Source organism: Camelina sativa, chromosome 9 (genome assembly GCF_030686135.1).
Source record: "Camelina sativa cultivar CO46 ecotype springtype chromosome 9, ASM3068613v1".
Lineage (NCBI taxonomy): Eukaryota > Viridiplantae > Streptophyta > Magnoliopsida > Brassicales > Brassicaceae > Camelina > Camelina sativa.
In genome coordinates, this window is record NC_141888.1 from 24,038,188 (window position 1) to 24,055,886 (window position 17,699).

At 33.3% G+C, this 17,699-nt stretch overlaps 1 protein-coding gene and 2 pseudogenes across 1 annotated transcript; all 3 read left to right on the top strand.

The window, feature by feature from the left end:
• The first annotated feature begins 4,517 nt into the window (after nt 1-4,517).
• LOC104711239 (ABC transporter A family member 4) lies at nt 4,518-9,416 on the top strand. Its single transcript, XM_010427923.3, has 16 exons — nt 4,518-4,779; nt 4,869-5,232; nt 5,354-5,436; nt 5,510-5,654; nt 5,986-6,105; nt 6,184-6,314; nt 6,402-6,560; nt 6,651-6,813; nt 6,912-7,037; nt 7,134-7,217; nt 7,337-7,674; nt 7,772-7,975; nt 8,179-8,288; nt 8,381-8,465; nt 8,540-8,668; nt 8,777-9,416. The coding sequence occupies exons 1-16, from the start codon at nt 4,708-4,710 to the stop codon at nt 9,269-9,271; spliced, it is 2,808 nt and encodes a 935-aa protein (XP_010426225.1). The 5' UTR covers nt 4,518-4,707; the 3' UTR covers nt 9,272-9,416.
• A 754-nt stretch (nt 9,417-10,170) lies between these two features.
• Nucleotides 10,171-14,430, top strand: LOC104711242 (ABC transporter A family member 6-like; annotated as a pseudogene).
• Nucleotides 14,431-15,041: 611 nt separating this feature from the next.
• Nucleotides 15,042-15,524, top strand: LOC147938638 (ABC transporter A family member 3 pseudogene; annotated as a pseudogene).
• The last annotated feature ends 2,175 nt before the right edge of the window (nt 15,525-17,699 follow it).

Here is a 17,699-nt window from a genome sequence, read left to right on the forward strand (position 1 = left end):
ATATCTCTCTGTTTTACAATTTGAATGTGTTGTTTTGGGATGCTACCAATTTGTAAGACATATACGGTGAAATTTGAAATTTGTACTGTCTTCTTTTTATGTGGCTTGTATTTGTCTTTGCTTTGCAGATGAAACGACAAGTGTTTTATTCCCTTTTCCTGCTGGTTTCTCCCAACATCAGAAGTTGTTTTACTTTTGTTGTTGTATTTCCTGTCAACAGTAGACCAGTAATGTTAAAACCTCAATCAATGCCTTTATCCCTTGCAAATCTTGGAGAGACTTCAACCTCAGTTTTAAGTTTTGGTTTACATCATCAGTAATTATCTGTTAAAATAACAAAGGGAAAAATGTAAAATTGAAAATGTTAAAATTCAAGCGTAAATGGTTTATGATTCCTTGTTGGAATTTTTTCCACATGTGTGTTTCAAGTTCTAAGGGTAAGTGTTGTTGATCGTATTTGATAGATGTGACAGACTGACAGTGAAACTCTAGTACATAGAGCCGTGAAATTGTATGTAGACTCTTTGACATTGGAATAGAATGTCTTCCCTATTAAGTCTTTGATGAGCTAAGCCACCTCGTCGTCCAATTCATCTAAGTTGGCCTAAGAATAAAAAAGTGACTTGGGTTGACAATTTTAGTTTGAATAGTACATTGAAATAGTTAGTACACAAAATAAAATAAAAAAACATATGAAACAACGGATTGCCACACTCCAGACTTATTGAAAACAACACACCGGAGTATTCCCACGGCTTCAGATGGAGAGAACGTGTGACGTGTCAAGGTCAAACCAGAGTTTTTCATTTTCAAATTACAGTTAGTGCATGAAATGTAGTGCCACCTATTGCGCAATACACAACTTCAACCACTTTCACTTTACACCAAAAACAAATGTTCCTTAAAAATATTACAAATATTTTAGCTTATATGCTACGCACGATGATGAAATAAAATATTTAATATAAATATAAGTAATTAAAATATTTATATACAAACTGTAACTTATAAAATATTAAATACAAATTAAATTTTTATTTTAGTTTTGTCTTTAATACAAAATATATGATTATTAAATACAATGTAATTTTTAAAATATATTAGAACATAAATTAATAAGTCTATCATAATTTAATTTGATTTCAACTTTTACTTTGAAAGTATGAAAACATTTTTTTTTATAATTGGTTTGATCAGTAGTTTTTATTTATTGGTAATATGGCATATGATTTCATTAGGAAATATATTACATGTTGAAACAAAAAGTTGGAAAAAATATATTTTGTCACAATGTTAAAAAAAAATTAAAGTCCCACCATATAAGATACAAATAAAATGAAGTATTAAAAAATATTTAATTTAAGATTAGTGAGAAAGACATGTGTCGCAAATATAGTAAACCCATGCAGTTAGAAAATATTTAATATTTTGCGCTAGACGATGTTTTAAGTAATAGTAGTAAAAATAAAATATAAATTGGTCATATTCCCTGGCCTCCATCCTTGTTGTTTGACGTAAGTCTCTATTTGTTCAATCATATACAAATCTTTTGGGTCTTAATAAATTTTGCCAACTAAAATTGACGTGACATTACTTGCCTTGAAATAGTTACTGGGGAAAATATGAAAGACTATAAGATTATTGTTCATTTTAAAAGATTATTGTACGAATATTGGGAAAAACTGATGTGAAAAGTATGACAAAAACTGATTTAATTGGAAGCAATATATATTACATGTTGGAGAATGAGGAGAAAACAAATACAAAATTAACCAGATGTATATGAAATATAATATCTTTTGCGGAATTGTTAGAGTTACAAAAACATTGGGTTGACGATGTTGCATTCAAATATAAATAGTCTGCCCAGAGTGTAAGAAGTTTGGCATGTGTTTCAATGGTAATTTTTTCCCAAAGAGAGACACTGCTTTCCCAGAATCAACATATCTTCGAACTTAGATAGGTGAGTTGCATGTCTGAAAGCAAGTAAAAAATTAGTTAGAGAGGAGGGTTTTAATATACAGTAGGTGAGATAGGTGTGGTGTGGATTAGGTAGTTGATTTACATTTTCGTCTAGGAAGAGACATTTAAAGCTGAGTAAGAGATTGTTTCTTATAAAATATGAAGCTTCCCAAAAACAATCCTATTTTTACCGGTGGTCATCGTTAGAGAGTAACTCTAGAGTAGAGTAGAGAGCAAATTTTTTAGGTTGTAACATTTGTAAAAGCGTAGTTAGTGTGTGGGGTGGGGGTGTTGATTCCCAGTAGATTGAGGGAGATAGATTATAATAATTAAAAAAAAGTAATCAGAAACTGAATTCTATTAGATTATAATTTTATGGAAAACAGATTACTAATATTTAATTGGAAATAAATAAGAAAGCAATTATCAAATGACTTAATTTACTTTGATGGCAAGACGTTACGTTTTTAAAAGCAGAATGCAAAACTAAAACTAAATTCGAGCTTCAATTTAAATACCGTATGGGAGGAAGAGAAACACAGGGGCTGCATGTTCAGATCCCATTTGTTTGTTTTTTAAGGCAAATTTTTTAATTACCAAAAGATTAAGTTGACAATTTTGACCATATTTAATTAGCAATGGACAAATGTCAACTATATAAAGCACCAGCCATCGCCTTAAACTTTATTATATTAGATGTTCGTCACAATAGGAGAGATAAGAGTCGTGGCTCTTCACATGTGACTTTTTGACATAAACTATTATTCACACCTTTTCACTTAACATACGTAATTATGCAATCTTATAAGATTTAATGACGTAACTCAATTATAATTCTTACACTGTTATAGTCACGGGAACCTGTGGCGACAAACGACCAAACTAACAACACTATCATATATATTTTTTTCTGTGTTCAACGTCAATATTTGCTGCTTCTGTTGATGTATGAAATCGACAATGTAAATAATACGAATATTTTGGTGGGAATAAATCGGATCTGGTTCTTTATTTAATGTGGAATTTCAGAAGGGTTTACAGAAAACGACAATTAAGGAGCTAAGCGCAGTTAATACGAAAATAATTGCTCTTCTTTCTCTAATTGCCCAAAAAGTGGATCTCCTGACGTGACAATGACATCAGATATTTATAGTGAAACCTTGACCTATGGTTTCTTCTGTCTTCTGGCAAAATGACGATTTTACCCCTGCGGCCTGATGGCCTGATCCAAGACTTTTGACCCAAAACCTCTTGAGAATCTTCTGTTTGGGCTTTAGGAATGTTGGGGGCAAAGCCCATATCCAACAGCTTCGTGTATGATAACATTGGGCATGCAGACGTTAGATTCATCTACGTTAGTGGAAGAAATCGGCTGCAAGTTTTCTATTAAGGTTTTTTCGTGTGGATGATTTATGTAAAACCAAAACTTGATGAAAACTGTGGCTATATAAATTTGAGCTGAGAAGTTAATGATATTGATACAAGAGATCATTATCGCGGATGCACAAGATAGAACATTTTTTCCATTTCCATAGTTTTTGTGTGAAAACAAGATTTCGCTGTTTTAGTACCAAAACGAGATTCTCTAATTTTTATACGAAAAAACAGATTTTGTTGTTTTGACGGTAAGATATTGTAATCCTCCGATTGTGGTGCACTGGTGCAAATTCATGTGTTTTATTTTTTGACGTAAAATAATGAATTTACATAGAATATGACATATTTTATCCAGAATAATGAGTAGTTTCATGAGTGTTGTTAAGTATATTTTGGTTTTAATTTGTTTCAATAATACATCCAAATTAACTAAGTATTTTTTTTACATTCATTTTGATGCAACTGGTTTTAATTTGTATACAAACGCTACATCCGAATGCATAAATCAATTGACAAAATGGACAACATTTGGTGTAAATGGTCATGATGTTATACCATAGCAGCTGCGTATTAATTTATTGGAAATCAATTAATTCACAGCAATCTTTGAGCAAGACACGATTGAGAGTCTTTCTCACATCATTGTTTTAAGTTTTTGGACACTTAACGTGTTATAGATATCGACGTCTTTCTAACGGTAAGGCCATATATAGTCAACTAAATTGCCCCCACATATCTTCTCGATTCGTGTGATATAGTTATTGAAGAATTTATGTGTCATGGAATCACTCCCTTTCTTTGGCAATATGCAAATAAATAACAAGTGAAGCTGACTCGTTTGTCTAGTAGGGGATGATCCTTGGATTCGAGTCTTCTAGGTAGAGGAAATGTATCGAGCGAGAAGATGACAATCTAGGTTTCATTATGTCATATCAATTTAGAGAGATTCGTGTTTGATTTTTCGTGTGGAATTTGTAACGTTGTATTTGGGTTAAGTAGTGGACTTTAACTAAGCATGATGTGGACTTCCCACTAAGTATAGTTTATAAGTGTCCTTCAAAAACTTTTGGAATTAGTCGGATTCGTGGTGATAGTTAACCTTTTGAATAAATAAATAATACTAATAAAATGGAAATTTAGCTGAAATTATGAGTAACAGTCTAACATACATAATTAATAGCTCAACCACTTTCGTTTTTTTATAATACTATAAAAATGGTCTCAATCTCAGTCCATTAAATATCCGCAAGTCAAATTAAAAGCGTATCACATGGATCTTACATTGAATATCATAAGTACTTGACGTCACAAAATCCAAAACAGAGTGAAAAAAAAAAGAAAGAAGAAGCGAGTACAGAAGCTTCATCCATGGCGAATCATGTTTCAGCCAGTTTCTTGACTAGAGCCAACGCCTTGTTCAGAAAAAACTTAACCTATCAGGTTTGCGCAACGAAAATACATACTTGCATGTGTTACGTCCTTGATACAATATCCATTGATGTTAATATATTTTATATCAACTGTTATAGAAAAGTAACATATGGAGCAACGTTCGGCTCATCGTGATCCCTTTCTACCTCTGTGTGCTTCTAGTAGGGATTCAAGTCTTGTTCGATACTCAAGTTAATAACTCTCCTGATAATCGTTGTGGTTGTCGATGCATTGAGAAAAATGGAGATGGCAAATGCGAAAGAAAGAGTTGTGGTTTACAATATTCAAAACAAACTCAAGCCTCCTTTTGTGCTTTACCTAATCCTCCACAGTTGCTTTCGTTGCTACAAATTCCTAGTCCTGAAACTCGTTCAGTTGATCGTGCCCATGGCTCATGCAGACGAACAGGATCTTGTCCTGTAACTATTCTTGTTGCTGGAAATAACCATTCTCTTGGAGCAAGTACGCCTCTTAATTACTCCATCTCTTAAGTTTTAACTTTTGGGTCTTTCTAACTTCATATATGTGGAATCCTAACAGTTTCCTCTATAATCTTCACTTTTTTTTTTTGTTTTTTTTTTAGCTTTATCTCAGAATCTGCTTGATACTTCTTTCACGGTGAACTCATCTGACAATTTCTTGCGTAATCTCGCATACAATGTTTTGGCAAGTTCTTCACTCCTTGATTTTTGGTTGTTTTAGTCTACCAGGATTTATCATTGAGTTTATATACATTCAGGGTACAACATCAGAAGCATACTACACCAATTATTATGATCCAGCGATACACTCTGATCTTCCCATTTTCCAAATCCGACCTCGGTGCATTCCAGCCACCAACTTGTCATTCTCGTTCCGACAGTCACCTGTCACGTTTCATAAAAGTAATTAGTTCACAAAATCATGTTGACGTGTTATTCACTGCAATAATTCTAGGAGATTTTTCAAAAGGTTACAATTTATTTTGTAAAATTCTTTCTAACATGTAATACTAAACAGTCAAGTGGACCTAATATAGTGAACATAAATATGTAGATTCTAGATTTTTTTTTTTTTTTTTTGACGATGTAGATTATACTTAAGCAGTTGTTCTTCGTAAGTTTAAATGTAATCTGACTGCATTCTATGTTCCAAGTTAATTTGTTAAAAATTAATATTTCTTGGGACTCACTCAAAGCTAGCTTATAAGAAAATTGTTATAATGTGTCAAAGCAGAGGTGAGATGTGTTCAAGGATTGGTTCTCTGGAGAAATAACTCTGTAGAGGTCAATGATGAGATCTTTAAAGGCTACCGTCAAGGAAATCCTGAAGAGATCATCAATGAGGTCGTTGCAGGTTTATTCCACTTCTCTTATCTTTTGTCTCGGTGTTTTACATATGCAACTTCTGACTATTTCTCTGGTTTTATATCAGCATACGATCTTTTGAACACTGATAAGAACAACTTCAATGTGACCATCTGGTATAACTCTACATACAAGGGAGATTTTAAATTACGAGATAGGCGAGTAAAGTATGTTCGAGTTCCTCGCTCAGTCAATTTGGTAAGAAACTAAGTGCCTCATAATTTTTTGTACCTAGGACAAGTCTTTTGAACAAACCCATTCTTAGACTCTGCAACATAAATGCAGGTTTCGAATGCTTACCTACAGTTTTTGCGAGGCCCGGGGACAAAGATGTTACTCGATTTTGTGAAAGAAATGCCCAAACAAGAAAGTATACTTCGCGTTGACATAGCATCTGTCATTGGTCCCGTTTTCTTAACATGGGTTATTGTTCTTTTATTCCCTGTAAGTTTGTTTTCATTAGAATGCTTCATTCAGTCTTGGATAAAAAAATCAATCATGGGATTTTAATAGTTAGAAGCATTTTCTATGCAGGTGATCTTGAACTCATTGGTGTATGAGAAGCAGCAACGTCTAAGAATTATAATGAAAATGCATGGCCTAGGAGATGGTCCATATTGGATGATAACATACGCATATTTTCTAGTCATATCTACGTTATACATTATATGCTTGATGGTATTTGGCTCAGCAATAGGTATTTGTGTCGTTACTACTATATCTTAATGTAAATATTTTCTAATCTTGTTATATAAAGGTCAACGCATTTTTGAGAGTTATTATTGCTCGTTACAGGACTTAAGATCTTCCGGTATAATGACTACAGCATCCAGTTCGTTTTCTATTTTCTCTGCATAAATCTGCAAATCTCCCTTGCTTTTTTAGTGTCTTCAGTATTTTCAAAGGTTAAGACAGCATCAGGTATTAATTAAAGTCTCACTATAACTACATGTGCTAAGAACATGATAATGGTGTTAATTACAAGAAACACTTTCTTGTGTTATGGCTCAAATGTAGTTGTTGCTTACCTATATGTGTTTGGATCGGGGCTCTTGGGCGGGTCTCTCTTCCAGTTTTTGTTGGAAGGTTTATCGTTTCCAAGTAAGCCAGCTATATATCAAGCACAACTTAAAGAAAATATATCTATATATATATATATATATATTCTCAAAAACTGACCATTGCACAATTCTGATATAATGTTTACCTTTTCCGGCCAGGACGCTGGATTTGGGTCATGGAGTTGTATCCGGGCTTCTCTTTATACCGTGGGTTGTATGAGTTTTCTGTGTATGCTATTAAGAGAAACTTGAATGGGAGTGATGGAATGAAGTGGAAACATTTCAGTTATAGTGCAATGGATGAAGTTTTCTACATCATGATTGTTGAGTGGTTCTTCACACTCATTGCAGCATACTATATCGACCGAGTTTCTTCATCCGGGAAAGACCCTTTTTTATTTCTAAAAAAAGTTTTCAAGAAACCTCCTTCTCCTCAAAGGCATAGACATGGGTCTACTGTTACCATAGAAATGGAGAAACTAGATGTCGCTCAAGAGGTATAACAAAAATAATTCACAGATACATTTCATGTTCTTTGCATTTTTCTAGTTTTTTTTCTTTTTCTTTTGATGAAAAGAAACTTGTTCTAATCAGAGTGAAAAAGTCAAGCAGTTGATGCTTGAGCCTTCAAGCACAAGCCATGCCATTGTATGCAACAACTTGAAAAAGGTGTATCCAGGCAGGGATGGGAATCCGCCAAAAATGGCAGTCCAGGGGTTATCTCTGGCAGTGCCTTCAGGAGAATGCTTTGGCATGTTAGGGCCCAATGGTGCTGGCAAGACATCCTTCATCAATATGGTAAGTACACAAATGGATAGAGAATTATATGTACTTAGCTTCTTATACAAATTATCACTCCTGAATAATACAAGTTGTACTCTATATATTTTTGTGAGTAGTTATAGTGTTGAAAATTTATTGGTTTCCCACTTTGAACCAATTGAAAATGAGTGGACATATCTCCATTTCTGATTTGAAATATTCTAATACTTTTTTGGTAGATGACTGGGCTTGTGAAACCAACATCCGGAACAGCCCTTGTCCAAAGTTTGGACATATGCCAGGATATGGACAGAGTATACACTAGCATGGGTGTATGCCCACAACACGAGTACGTAAACTATATTCATGAAAACATTTGAACTTATTCCAGTCTATCTAGCTAACTGTCATCATTCTTTTGTTTTTTGTTGTGTACCGCAGCTTGCTTTGGGAAACGCTGACAGGAAGGGAACATCTGCTCTTTTACGGACGACTTAAAAATCTTAAAGGCTCTAGTCTACACCAAGTATGTTATCAATCTTACTTGTTTCATATATTACCCCAAAAGTATTTAAACGTTATTTGATGGTTATTAATTAGGCTGTAGAAGAGTCTCTTAAGAGTGTGAACCTATTTCGCGGAGGAGTTGCTGATAAACCTGCTGGGAGATATAGTGGAGGCATGAAAAGGCGGCTAAGCGTAGCCATTTCACTTATTGGGAGCCCTAAGGTACACCATATACTGATGTACTGAAAAATTTATAGAGATAACCCTTATTTCATGTGATCTAGAGAGCTTTAACATATCCATTTTTATATTTGATTTTATTTTGAAAAGGTGGTTTATATGGATGAGCCAAGCACAGGACTTGATCCAGCTTCAAGAAGGAGCTTGTGGACGGCCATCAAATCCGCAAAAAAACACACTGCTATAATCCTCACTACACATTCAATGGAAGAAGCAGAGTTTCTTTGTGACCGATTGGGAATTTTTGTAGACGGAAGGTTACAATGCATAGGTAATCCAAAAGAGCTAAAAGGAAGGTATGGTGGATCTTATTTGTTTACAATGACAACATCATCAGAACATGAGAAAGATGTGGAGATGTTGGTTCAAGATGTTTCCCCAAACGCCAAGAAGATATATCACATTGCAGGGACACAAAAATATGAAATCCCAAAAGAGGAAGTTCGGATCTCAGAAGTCTTCCAAGCGGTGGAGAAGGCAAAGGGGAATTTCAAGGTGTTTGCTTGGGGGCTTGCAGACACAACTCTTGAAGATGTTTTCATTAAGGTTGCTAGAACTTCTCAGGCCGTTAATGTATTCTCTTGAATCTTCCGAAGATTATCATCTTTACATGTAATAAAATCGGCCATGCATAGGTTTGGTTCATGTACATTGTTGGTAAATGACAATAGGCTGAAAATTTGTGAATTTCTCGATGATATTATGTAATAACAAAATTCTCTTAAGTAAACTGTGGCTAAATCAATTTGGGCTCACATGTGATGTGAATAATGACGTTGATACATGAAAAAACTATGCCTATATGAATTTTGTAAATTGTGGCTATTATAAATATTTGGTTCACTCTTCATAAAGCCATAATTAATAAATTCACAAAACTCTGCTAATGGTTTGTCATCACAACGAGTCTAGTAATACATCATCTTTATAGAGTAGTTCTCACTCACAGCACTTGTGTAACTTTGGACACTCAAAGCATTGTTTAACTTTGGACACTACTTAACGTTAGAGATCAATGTCGTTCCAACGAACATGCCCTATATAGTCAACGAAATTATCCGACAATATCCTTTAGATTCGTGAGATATATGTATGTATCATCACGTTACGTGTGATATGTACTGAGACGAGAGCACGTTTGCCCAAAATGGAATAATAGTTATCGTTATGAATTATTTAAGTAGAAAGAAATCAACTCAATACGGAAAAAAGAAAAAAGAAAAAAAACAACTCAAACTTCACACATGTCGGTTGAAGAATTTTATTAATAGTTGGTCGTGCCGTCGTGGGATCGCTCCTTTCCTTTGCAACCTTCGGTTGGCCAACACAAATGCTAAGTAACAAATGATCAAGACAAAGTTAATGGCCTAAACCACTTTATAATTGGCAAGTGGAAATAAAAGCGTCTCACTTAGATCGAATTGTGAATATTTTTTGTTTTTTTTTTGTTGGTATCAATCTAATTCTGATACCAAGACTCGTCAATGGCGAAACCTGTTGCAGCCAGTTTCTTGACGCAGGCCAATGCCTTGTTCAAGAAAAACTTAACTTATCAGGTTTGGCCAAACAATACATGTGTTATATTATCTATATATGGAAAATGTAATTATTTTATATATCTTCTTTCCATTGGTGTAGAAACGAAACATATGGAGCAACGTTCGGCTGATCGTGATCCCCTTGTACCTCTGTGTGGTTCTAGTGTGCATTCAAGCTCTGTTCGATACACTGGTTAATAACTCTGCTGATAATCAATGTGGTTGTCGATGCATAGACGACAAAAATGGAGATGGCAAATGCGAAATAAGGAGTTGCGGTTTACAATTTTCATCTCAAAACCAAGCAGTCTTTTGTGCCTTCCCTAACCCTCCACCATTGCTCCCGTTGTTACATATTCCTCGTCCTGAGACTCGTTCTGTTGATCCTGCCCGTCGTGACTCGTGCAAACGAACAGGATCTTGTCCTGTGACCATACTTGTTACTGGGAATAACCAATCCCTAGGAGCAAGTATACTCTCCCTCTTCTGATTTGTTCGATATTATCTATACAATATTGTTGTTTCGTCTCGAACTAAACTTCACTCTTTTTAGCTTTATCTGAGAATCTGCTCAGTACTTCTTTCACGGTCAACTCCTCTGACCTTTTCTTGCGTAATCTTGCCTATACTGTTTTGGCAAGTTCTTCTCTATTTGAGTTCTTGTTGTTTCCATTATCATCATCAAGTCTCTCTCTATCTCTCCAGACTTATTTCATGAATATTTATATTTTCAGGGTACAACATCAGCGACAGACTACACCAATTATCGTGATCCAGGGATTTACTCAGATCTTCCCATCTTCAGCATCCAACCTCAGTGCACCCCAGCCACTACATTGCCATCCTTCTCATTCCAACAACCACCTCTCGAGTTTCAGAAAGGTATTAGGTTCACTAAATTATATATGTGTTATACTTCAACGGTAGATTAGATGCTAAGAATTTTGTAAAGAGTACATTTGATTTATGATAAAACCAAAAAAAAAAAAAAAAAAACACAACTGTTAAAAGCAATTGTAGTAAAAAACACAATCATCAAAACATAAAATTATGATAAAAAAGTACAAACATAATTTCCCTTAAAGAGAAATATCCTAAAATAGCATTAAACCAAGTTTTATGGTGAAGAGATGCTACTCTAACTAGAAAAATATCAAACGAAAATTCATAATGAATCAAAAACCTGGCAAAAAGTACATATATTTGTCAGCGACAATTAATATAAGTTATGTTTTGCAAAATTTTATGATAGATATCTTCAAATTATTGAAATTTATTCTGGTGATGATATGCAATCCTAATTGAAAATATTGAATAAAGAGTTATAATGAGTATGTAGAACTTTTCTATTTTCAAATTTTTTTAAATATAAAATATATTCAACAAAATATTCTAATAATGAAACATAATCTATAATATTAGAGAAATACCTTTAAATAGTACTAAAACAATTTTTATAGAAAATTATAACACACACCCCACAATAGCACTATTCGGCATAATTACAATATTTTAAATTTATTTATATAATTTTTTTAGGTTTGGATTTTATATTTTACAGTTAGGATATAGTTTTGAGGGGCAGAGTTTAGTATTTAGAGTTTATGATTTAATTTTGAAACATGCAGTGTACTATAATATTATTCTCAAATCACAATTGACATTTTTTATTTTTGTAGTTTAGTTACATAATTGCAATCTATCATAATAAAAAAAAATTAAACTCAGTTAAAAGAAATTTGCTAGAAAATGGTTCAAGATAGCAAACAAGGGAATATGGTTAAATCATAGGGTTCTACGAGACTACGATGATACTCAATGTTTAATTTGTATAGCCTTCAAACAAGAGAATACGGTTAATTAAATCAAACGGTCTACGGTGATACTCCTCGTCCAGCCGATTAACTTAATGGTTAAAGTGTCAAAACAGAGGTGAGATGCGTTCAAGGATTGAGTCTCTGGAGAAATAACTCCATAGAGGTCAACGATGAGATCTTCAAGAACTATCTTAAAGGAAATCATGAAGAGATCGTCAATGAGGTCGCTGCAGGTTTATTCCGCTTGTCTTATCATTCTTCTCTGTTTTACGTACAGTATACAACTTCTGACTCTTTTTTTTTTTTTTTGGTTTTACTAGCTTATGATCTCTTGGACACTGATAGGAGCAACTTCAATGTGACCATCTGGTATTACACTACATACAAGGGAGATTTGCAAGATTGGCGTGTAAAGTATGTCCGAGTTCCTCGCTCAGTCAATTTGGTAAGAAATTAAGTGTTGGTATGTTAGTAAATTAAGTGTTGTATAGAACTGGTCTTTTGTTCAAACCCATTCATAGACTCTGTTAAAACTTGCAGGTTTCAAATGCTTATCTTCAGTTTTTGAAAGGCTCAGGGACAAAGATGTTATTCGATTTTGTGAAAGAAATGCCAAAACAAGAAACTAGGCTTCGCATGGACATGGCGTCTCTCGTTGGCCCCATTTTCTTCTCATGGGTTATTCTTCTTCTGTTCCCTGTAAGTTCGTTTCAAGTGGACTGCTTCATACTCTTATAAGTATATGATGATCTCCAACACTTGGCAGTAATTTTCCACTATGATCAAAACCCTATATCATGGGAACTAATTTAACCTCTGCCTAGGAGAAAAAAATATGAACCTTTGGTTAATATACATACATTTTCAATAGTTATAAGAGATATTTTCTATGCAGGTGATCTTGAACTCATTGGTGTATGAGAAGCAGCAACGTCTTAGAATCATAATGAAAATGCACGGACTAGGAGATGCTTCATATTGGATGATTTCCTATGCATATTTTCTCGCAATATCGACGTTATACATTGTATGCTTGATGATATTTGGGTCAGCAATAGGTACTAAATGAATCACTGACATATCTTAATTTAATATTTTCTTATGTATACATATAGAACAAAAGTTTTAAAGCTATAGTTTCTTGCAGGACTTAAGTTCTTCCGGTTCAATGACTACAGTATCCAATTCATTTTCTATTTTCTTTATATAAATCTGCAAATCTCCATTGCCTTTCTAGTTTCCTCAGCTTTTTCAAAAGCTGTGACAGCATCAGGTAATAACTAAATCAAAGTCACATGTTTTCTTTTTCAAATTTGGTCTGGGAACATATTGGTGTTAAGAGAAACACATTTTGCTCTATTACCCAAACTGTAGTTGCTGCATATATATATGTGTTCGGATCCGGGCTATTAGGCGCGTTCCTCTTCCAGTTTCTGGTGGAAGGTTTATCGTTTCCCAGTAAGCTATACACAACTTGAAGAAGACATATTTTTAAAAGTCAAAAACTGTACTATATATCTTTACTTTTTACCAGGACGCTGGCTTTTTTGTCTTGGAGTTGTATCCGGGCTTCTCTTTATACCGTGGGTTGTATGAATTCTCCCAGTATGCTTTCCAGAGAAACTTGAATGGAAGGGATGGCATGAAGTGGAAACATTTTAGAGGTAGTGCAATGGATGAAATTTTCTCCATCATTATCATTGAGGGGTTTCTCGCTCTCATTGTAACATACTATATGAACCGAGTTTCTTCAACCGCGAAAGATCCTATTGTATTCTTGGAGAACACCTTCAAGAAATCTCTTTCTCCACAAAAATTTAGCTTAAAAAAGCAGGGTTCTTCTGTATCCGTAGAAATGGAGAAGCTAGATGTCATTCAGGAGGTATTGCAAAAGAATTATACACAACTCATTCTATGTGTTTTTCGTTTTTTGAGCTGTTTTGGTAAGAAGAAATTTGTTCAAATCAGAGAGAAAAAGTCGAGCAGTTGATGCTTGAGCCAAGCACAAGCCATGACATTGTATGTGACAACCTGAAGAAGGTGTATCCTGGTAGAGATGGGAACCCACCTAAACTGGCAATTAGTGGGTTATCTCTCGCTGTGCCTTCAGGTGAATGCTTTGGCATGTTAGGTCCCAATGGTGCTGGGAAGACCTCGTTTATCAATATGGTCAGTACCCAAAGGGGAGAAATACAAATATTGTGTGCTTAGCTTTTGACTTAAAAGAAAAACTTTGTCTAGCAAAACATTGTACTGCTTTTTTTCTTTTGCCTAGATGACTGGACTCGTGAAACCAACTTCAGGGTCAGCTTTTGTCCGAGGTTTGGACATATGCAAGGATATGGATAGAGTATACACCAGCATGGGTGTTTGCCCACAACATGAGTAAGTAATTAAATTCTTGGGAACATTTTTTTTGTTGAAGATCTGTTCAGTTTGTTTTCCAAGTCAAATTTTATTTATATGAGTGGAAAGATTCATGTCCCTTGTATATTATTTTTGGTTCCATCTACTTTCTGATGAGGGTCTCCTAACAATCATATAGTTGTTTTATCGCTCTACCTTGTATTTTCTGTCATTTACCAGTTTGCTCTGGGAAACACTGACAGGGAGAGAACATCTTTTCTTTTACGGAAGACTTAAAAATCTCAAAGGCCCTGATCTCAACCAAGTATGTTATCAATCTTACTTTATCAAATATATTAATGCAAGAGTATCAAATCGTCAAATTATGGTTATTAGGCTGTAGAAGAGTCTCTTAAGAGTGTGAACCTATTTCACGGAGGAGTTGCTGATACACCCGCTGGAAAATACAGTGGAGGAATGAAAAGGCGGCTAAGTGTAGCCATTTCACTTATGGGAAGTCCTAAGGTACACCACTGCGTCTTACTCATATGCTAAAAACATACTGATAAACCTTATTTGCATTTAGAGAGCTAAAGTTTTTCAAGCTTTTAACATATCCTTTTTCCATTTGGTTTATATGTTTTTAAATAAAAGGTGGTTTATATGGATGAGCCAAGCACAGGACTTGATCCAGCTTCAAGAAGGAGTCTATGGACAGCCATCAAATCCGCAAAACAACACACTGCGATAATCCTCACTACACATTCAATGGAAGAAGCAGAGTTTCTTTGTGACCGATTAGGAATTTTTGTTGATGGAAGTTTACAATGCATAGGGAACCCAAAAGAGCTGAAGGGCAGGTATGGTGGATCATGTGTGTTAACAATGACAACATCAACTGAACATGAGAAAGATGTTGAGTTGTTGGTTCAAGATGTTTCCCCAAATGCAAAGAAGATATATCAGATCGCGGGAACTCAGAAGTTTGAGCTCCCAAAGGAGGAGGTTCGGATCTCGGAAGTGTTTCAGGCGGTGGAGAAGGCTAAGAGCAATTTCAAGGTGTTTGCTTGGGGAATTGCGGACACAACTCTTGAAGATGTTTTCATCAAGGTTGCTAAAACTGGTCAGGCGTTTTAATGTCTTCTCTTGAATCTTCTTAAGAATAACATCTTTACATGTTCAACGTCGATATTTGATTGTTCATGTTTGATAAAATTGGCCATGCGTAGGTTTGATTTATGTACATTGTTGGCAAATGAAAATAGGCTGCAAGTTTGTGAATTTCCCTGAGGTTTTTTATAACTTGTTTATTTGAGGGATGATTTATGGAGAACAATTTTTTCTTTTTTATGTAAACTGTGGCTATACAATGTCAATTGTAATAATATGTTACTAGGTAACCTGCACTATGTGCGGGATAAATCGTATTAAATAAAATATTATGAGTAACATTATTATTTGAGATTTAAGATTAATCTCAAATAAGTAGCAAGATTTTTTAGACTAATCGATTTAATTTAAACTAATCGTAAGTTTAAAAATGCAATATGAAAAATGTATAAAAGTGGTAAATAAATGAATAATTTTATTATTGTTTGTGAAATTTAATCTAATAATTAAATACATTATGAAATTGATAATTAAATACATTTCCGGATTTTGATTATTGAAAAAATATTTCATTTAAAAAACTAATAGAAAAGAACATTATCTTATATATGTCAATAACATATTTATGTAAATAATAATGAAATGTAAGTGCCTTAATTTAAAAAAGACACAGAAGCGATGTGAGCGCGACACTTCAACTTTTTTTTGTGAGAGTGTTTCTCTATTAATATATAGGAGATTTTTAAATTTACCTTTTAATTAGATCCTAAATGTATATGTTTTTAAGGTTCACGATTTAAACTTTGTAATAATTCTATAATATTATTACTTGCTGCTGCGCAAAAAAAAAAATTGTAATTTTGTTCAGCTGTTAAATCCATAGTCATTGATTGTGTTTGGTTATTTTATTGTTGTGAGGATCAGCCAGGATTGTAGATAATCAAATAACTCATAAGATGCTCTTATATATCGTTGAACTTTGATATAGATCGTTAAACTTTGATTAAAAACTTAAATTTATACCAATTATATTTTAAATTAGTTAAATTAAAAATGTTTACTTTAAATTACTTAAATTAAAAATATTGACTTTTAAGTAAATTTTAAACTTAAATTTACTTAAATTAAAAATGTTTAAATTTATATTTTTTATGATTATATTTTTAAAATTTTAACATTAGTTTTCTTATATACATATTAGATTAAATTTTAATGTTTTAAGAGTTTTTAATTTTATGATTTTTTTGTAATAACCCTTTCACTTTTAAAAGTTTATTTAAAAAGCATTTTGTTGTTTTATACGTATTAGAGTTATCTTTTTAAAAACTTGTAGAAAATAATTATTTTCTTATAATTATCAAATAATTATTTTCTTATAATTATCTCTATACTTTTTTAAAAAATTGTTAAAACTAAGTTTTTGTTTTCTACATAACAAAATCTCTAATCGTTAAAATTGACACATGTCACAATATTGTGAGTTACTAATTTTGAAAGCAAACCTTTAAATAATAAGATACAAAAATAATTTTTTTACTTATGTATAAATTTCTTTTTAAGGATAGAACTTTTACAAATTTTAAACATAAAATGTTTTAGTAAATTTAAAATTAACATGTGTCAGTATCAATACAATTGATGTGTCAAAATTATCTTGATGACTATCTTTAAAAATCAATTTTTATATAATGAGATTTTCATAAAAAGATCTACAGAATATCATTTTAGATTATGTTATGTTAGTTATGTTAGTTATGTTAGTTATGCATGTTACTAAGTTCATAAACAAAGAGCTGCCACGGGAAGGCATAGCAGAAGAAGGCATAACGAGAGAAAGTATAACGTTTATAAAAAGGTCATAGAAAAAAAATACGGTATTCTTCATCAGTATTCAGTCTTCCACTCAAACTTTTGTTTCATATAGTTTGAGTTGTTTTTTTTCTTTTAATAATCCTGATTAGAGAAGGATTTCCTCTGATCAGTTTCTAGAAAGTTCCATAGATATGTGACCTGATTAGATTAAGGATACCTGATCATTATAAATAAATAAAAATTGTCGTACCCTCACAACAAATTATAACCTTGAGGTTATTTATAAACCTGATTGGCAAAAGGGATTTTAGTTTTTATAACCCTAATCTAACGAATTTGTTTCTGTATATAACATCCGCGAACCAAAATGTGCGTTTTGGGGATGGGTGT

Excerpts from the sequence above, each read along its gene's own strand:
- LOC104711239 (XM_010427923.3), top strand. The coding sequence starts at position 4,708 with ATGGCGAATCATGTTTCAGCCAGTTTCTTGACTAGAGCCAACGCCTTG. Across the intron at positions 6,561-6,650 it reads TTATTGTTCTTTTATTCCCT|GTGATCTTGAACTCATTGGT; the intron begins GTAAGTTTGTTT and ends TTTTCTATGCAG. Across the intron at positions 8,289-8,380 it reads GGTGTATGCCCACAACACGA|CTTGCTTTGGGAAACGCTGA; the intron begins GTACGTAAACTA and ends TGTGTACCGCAG.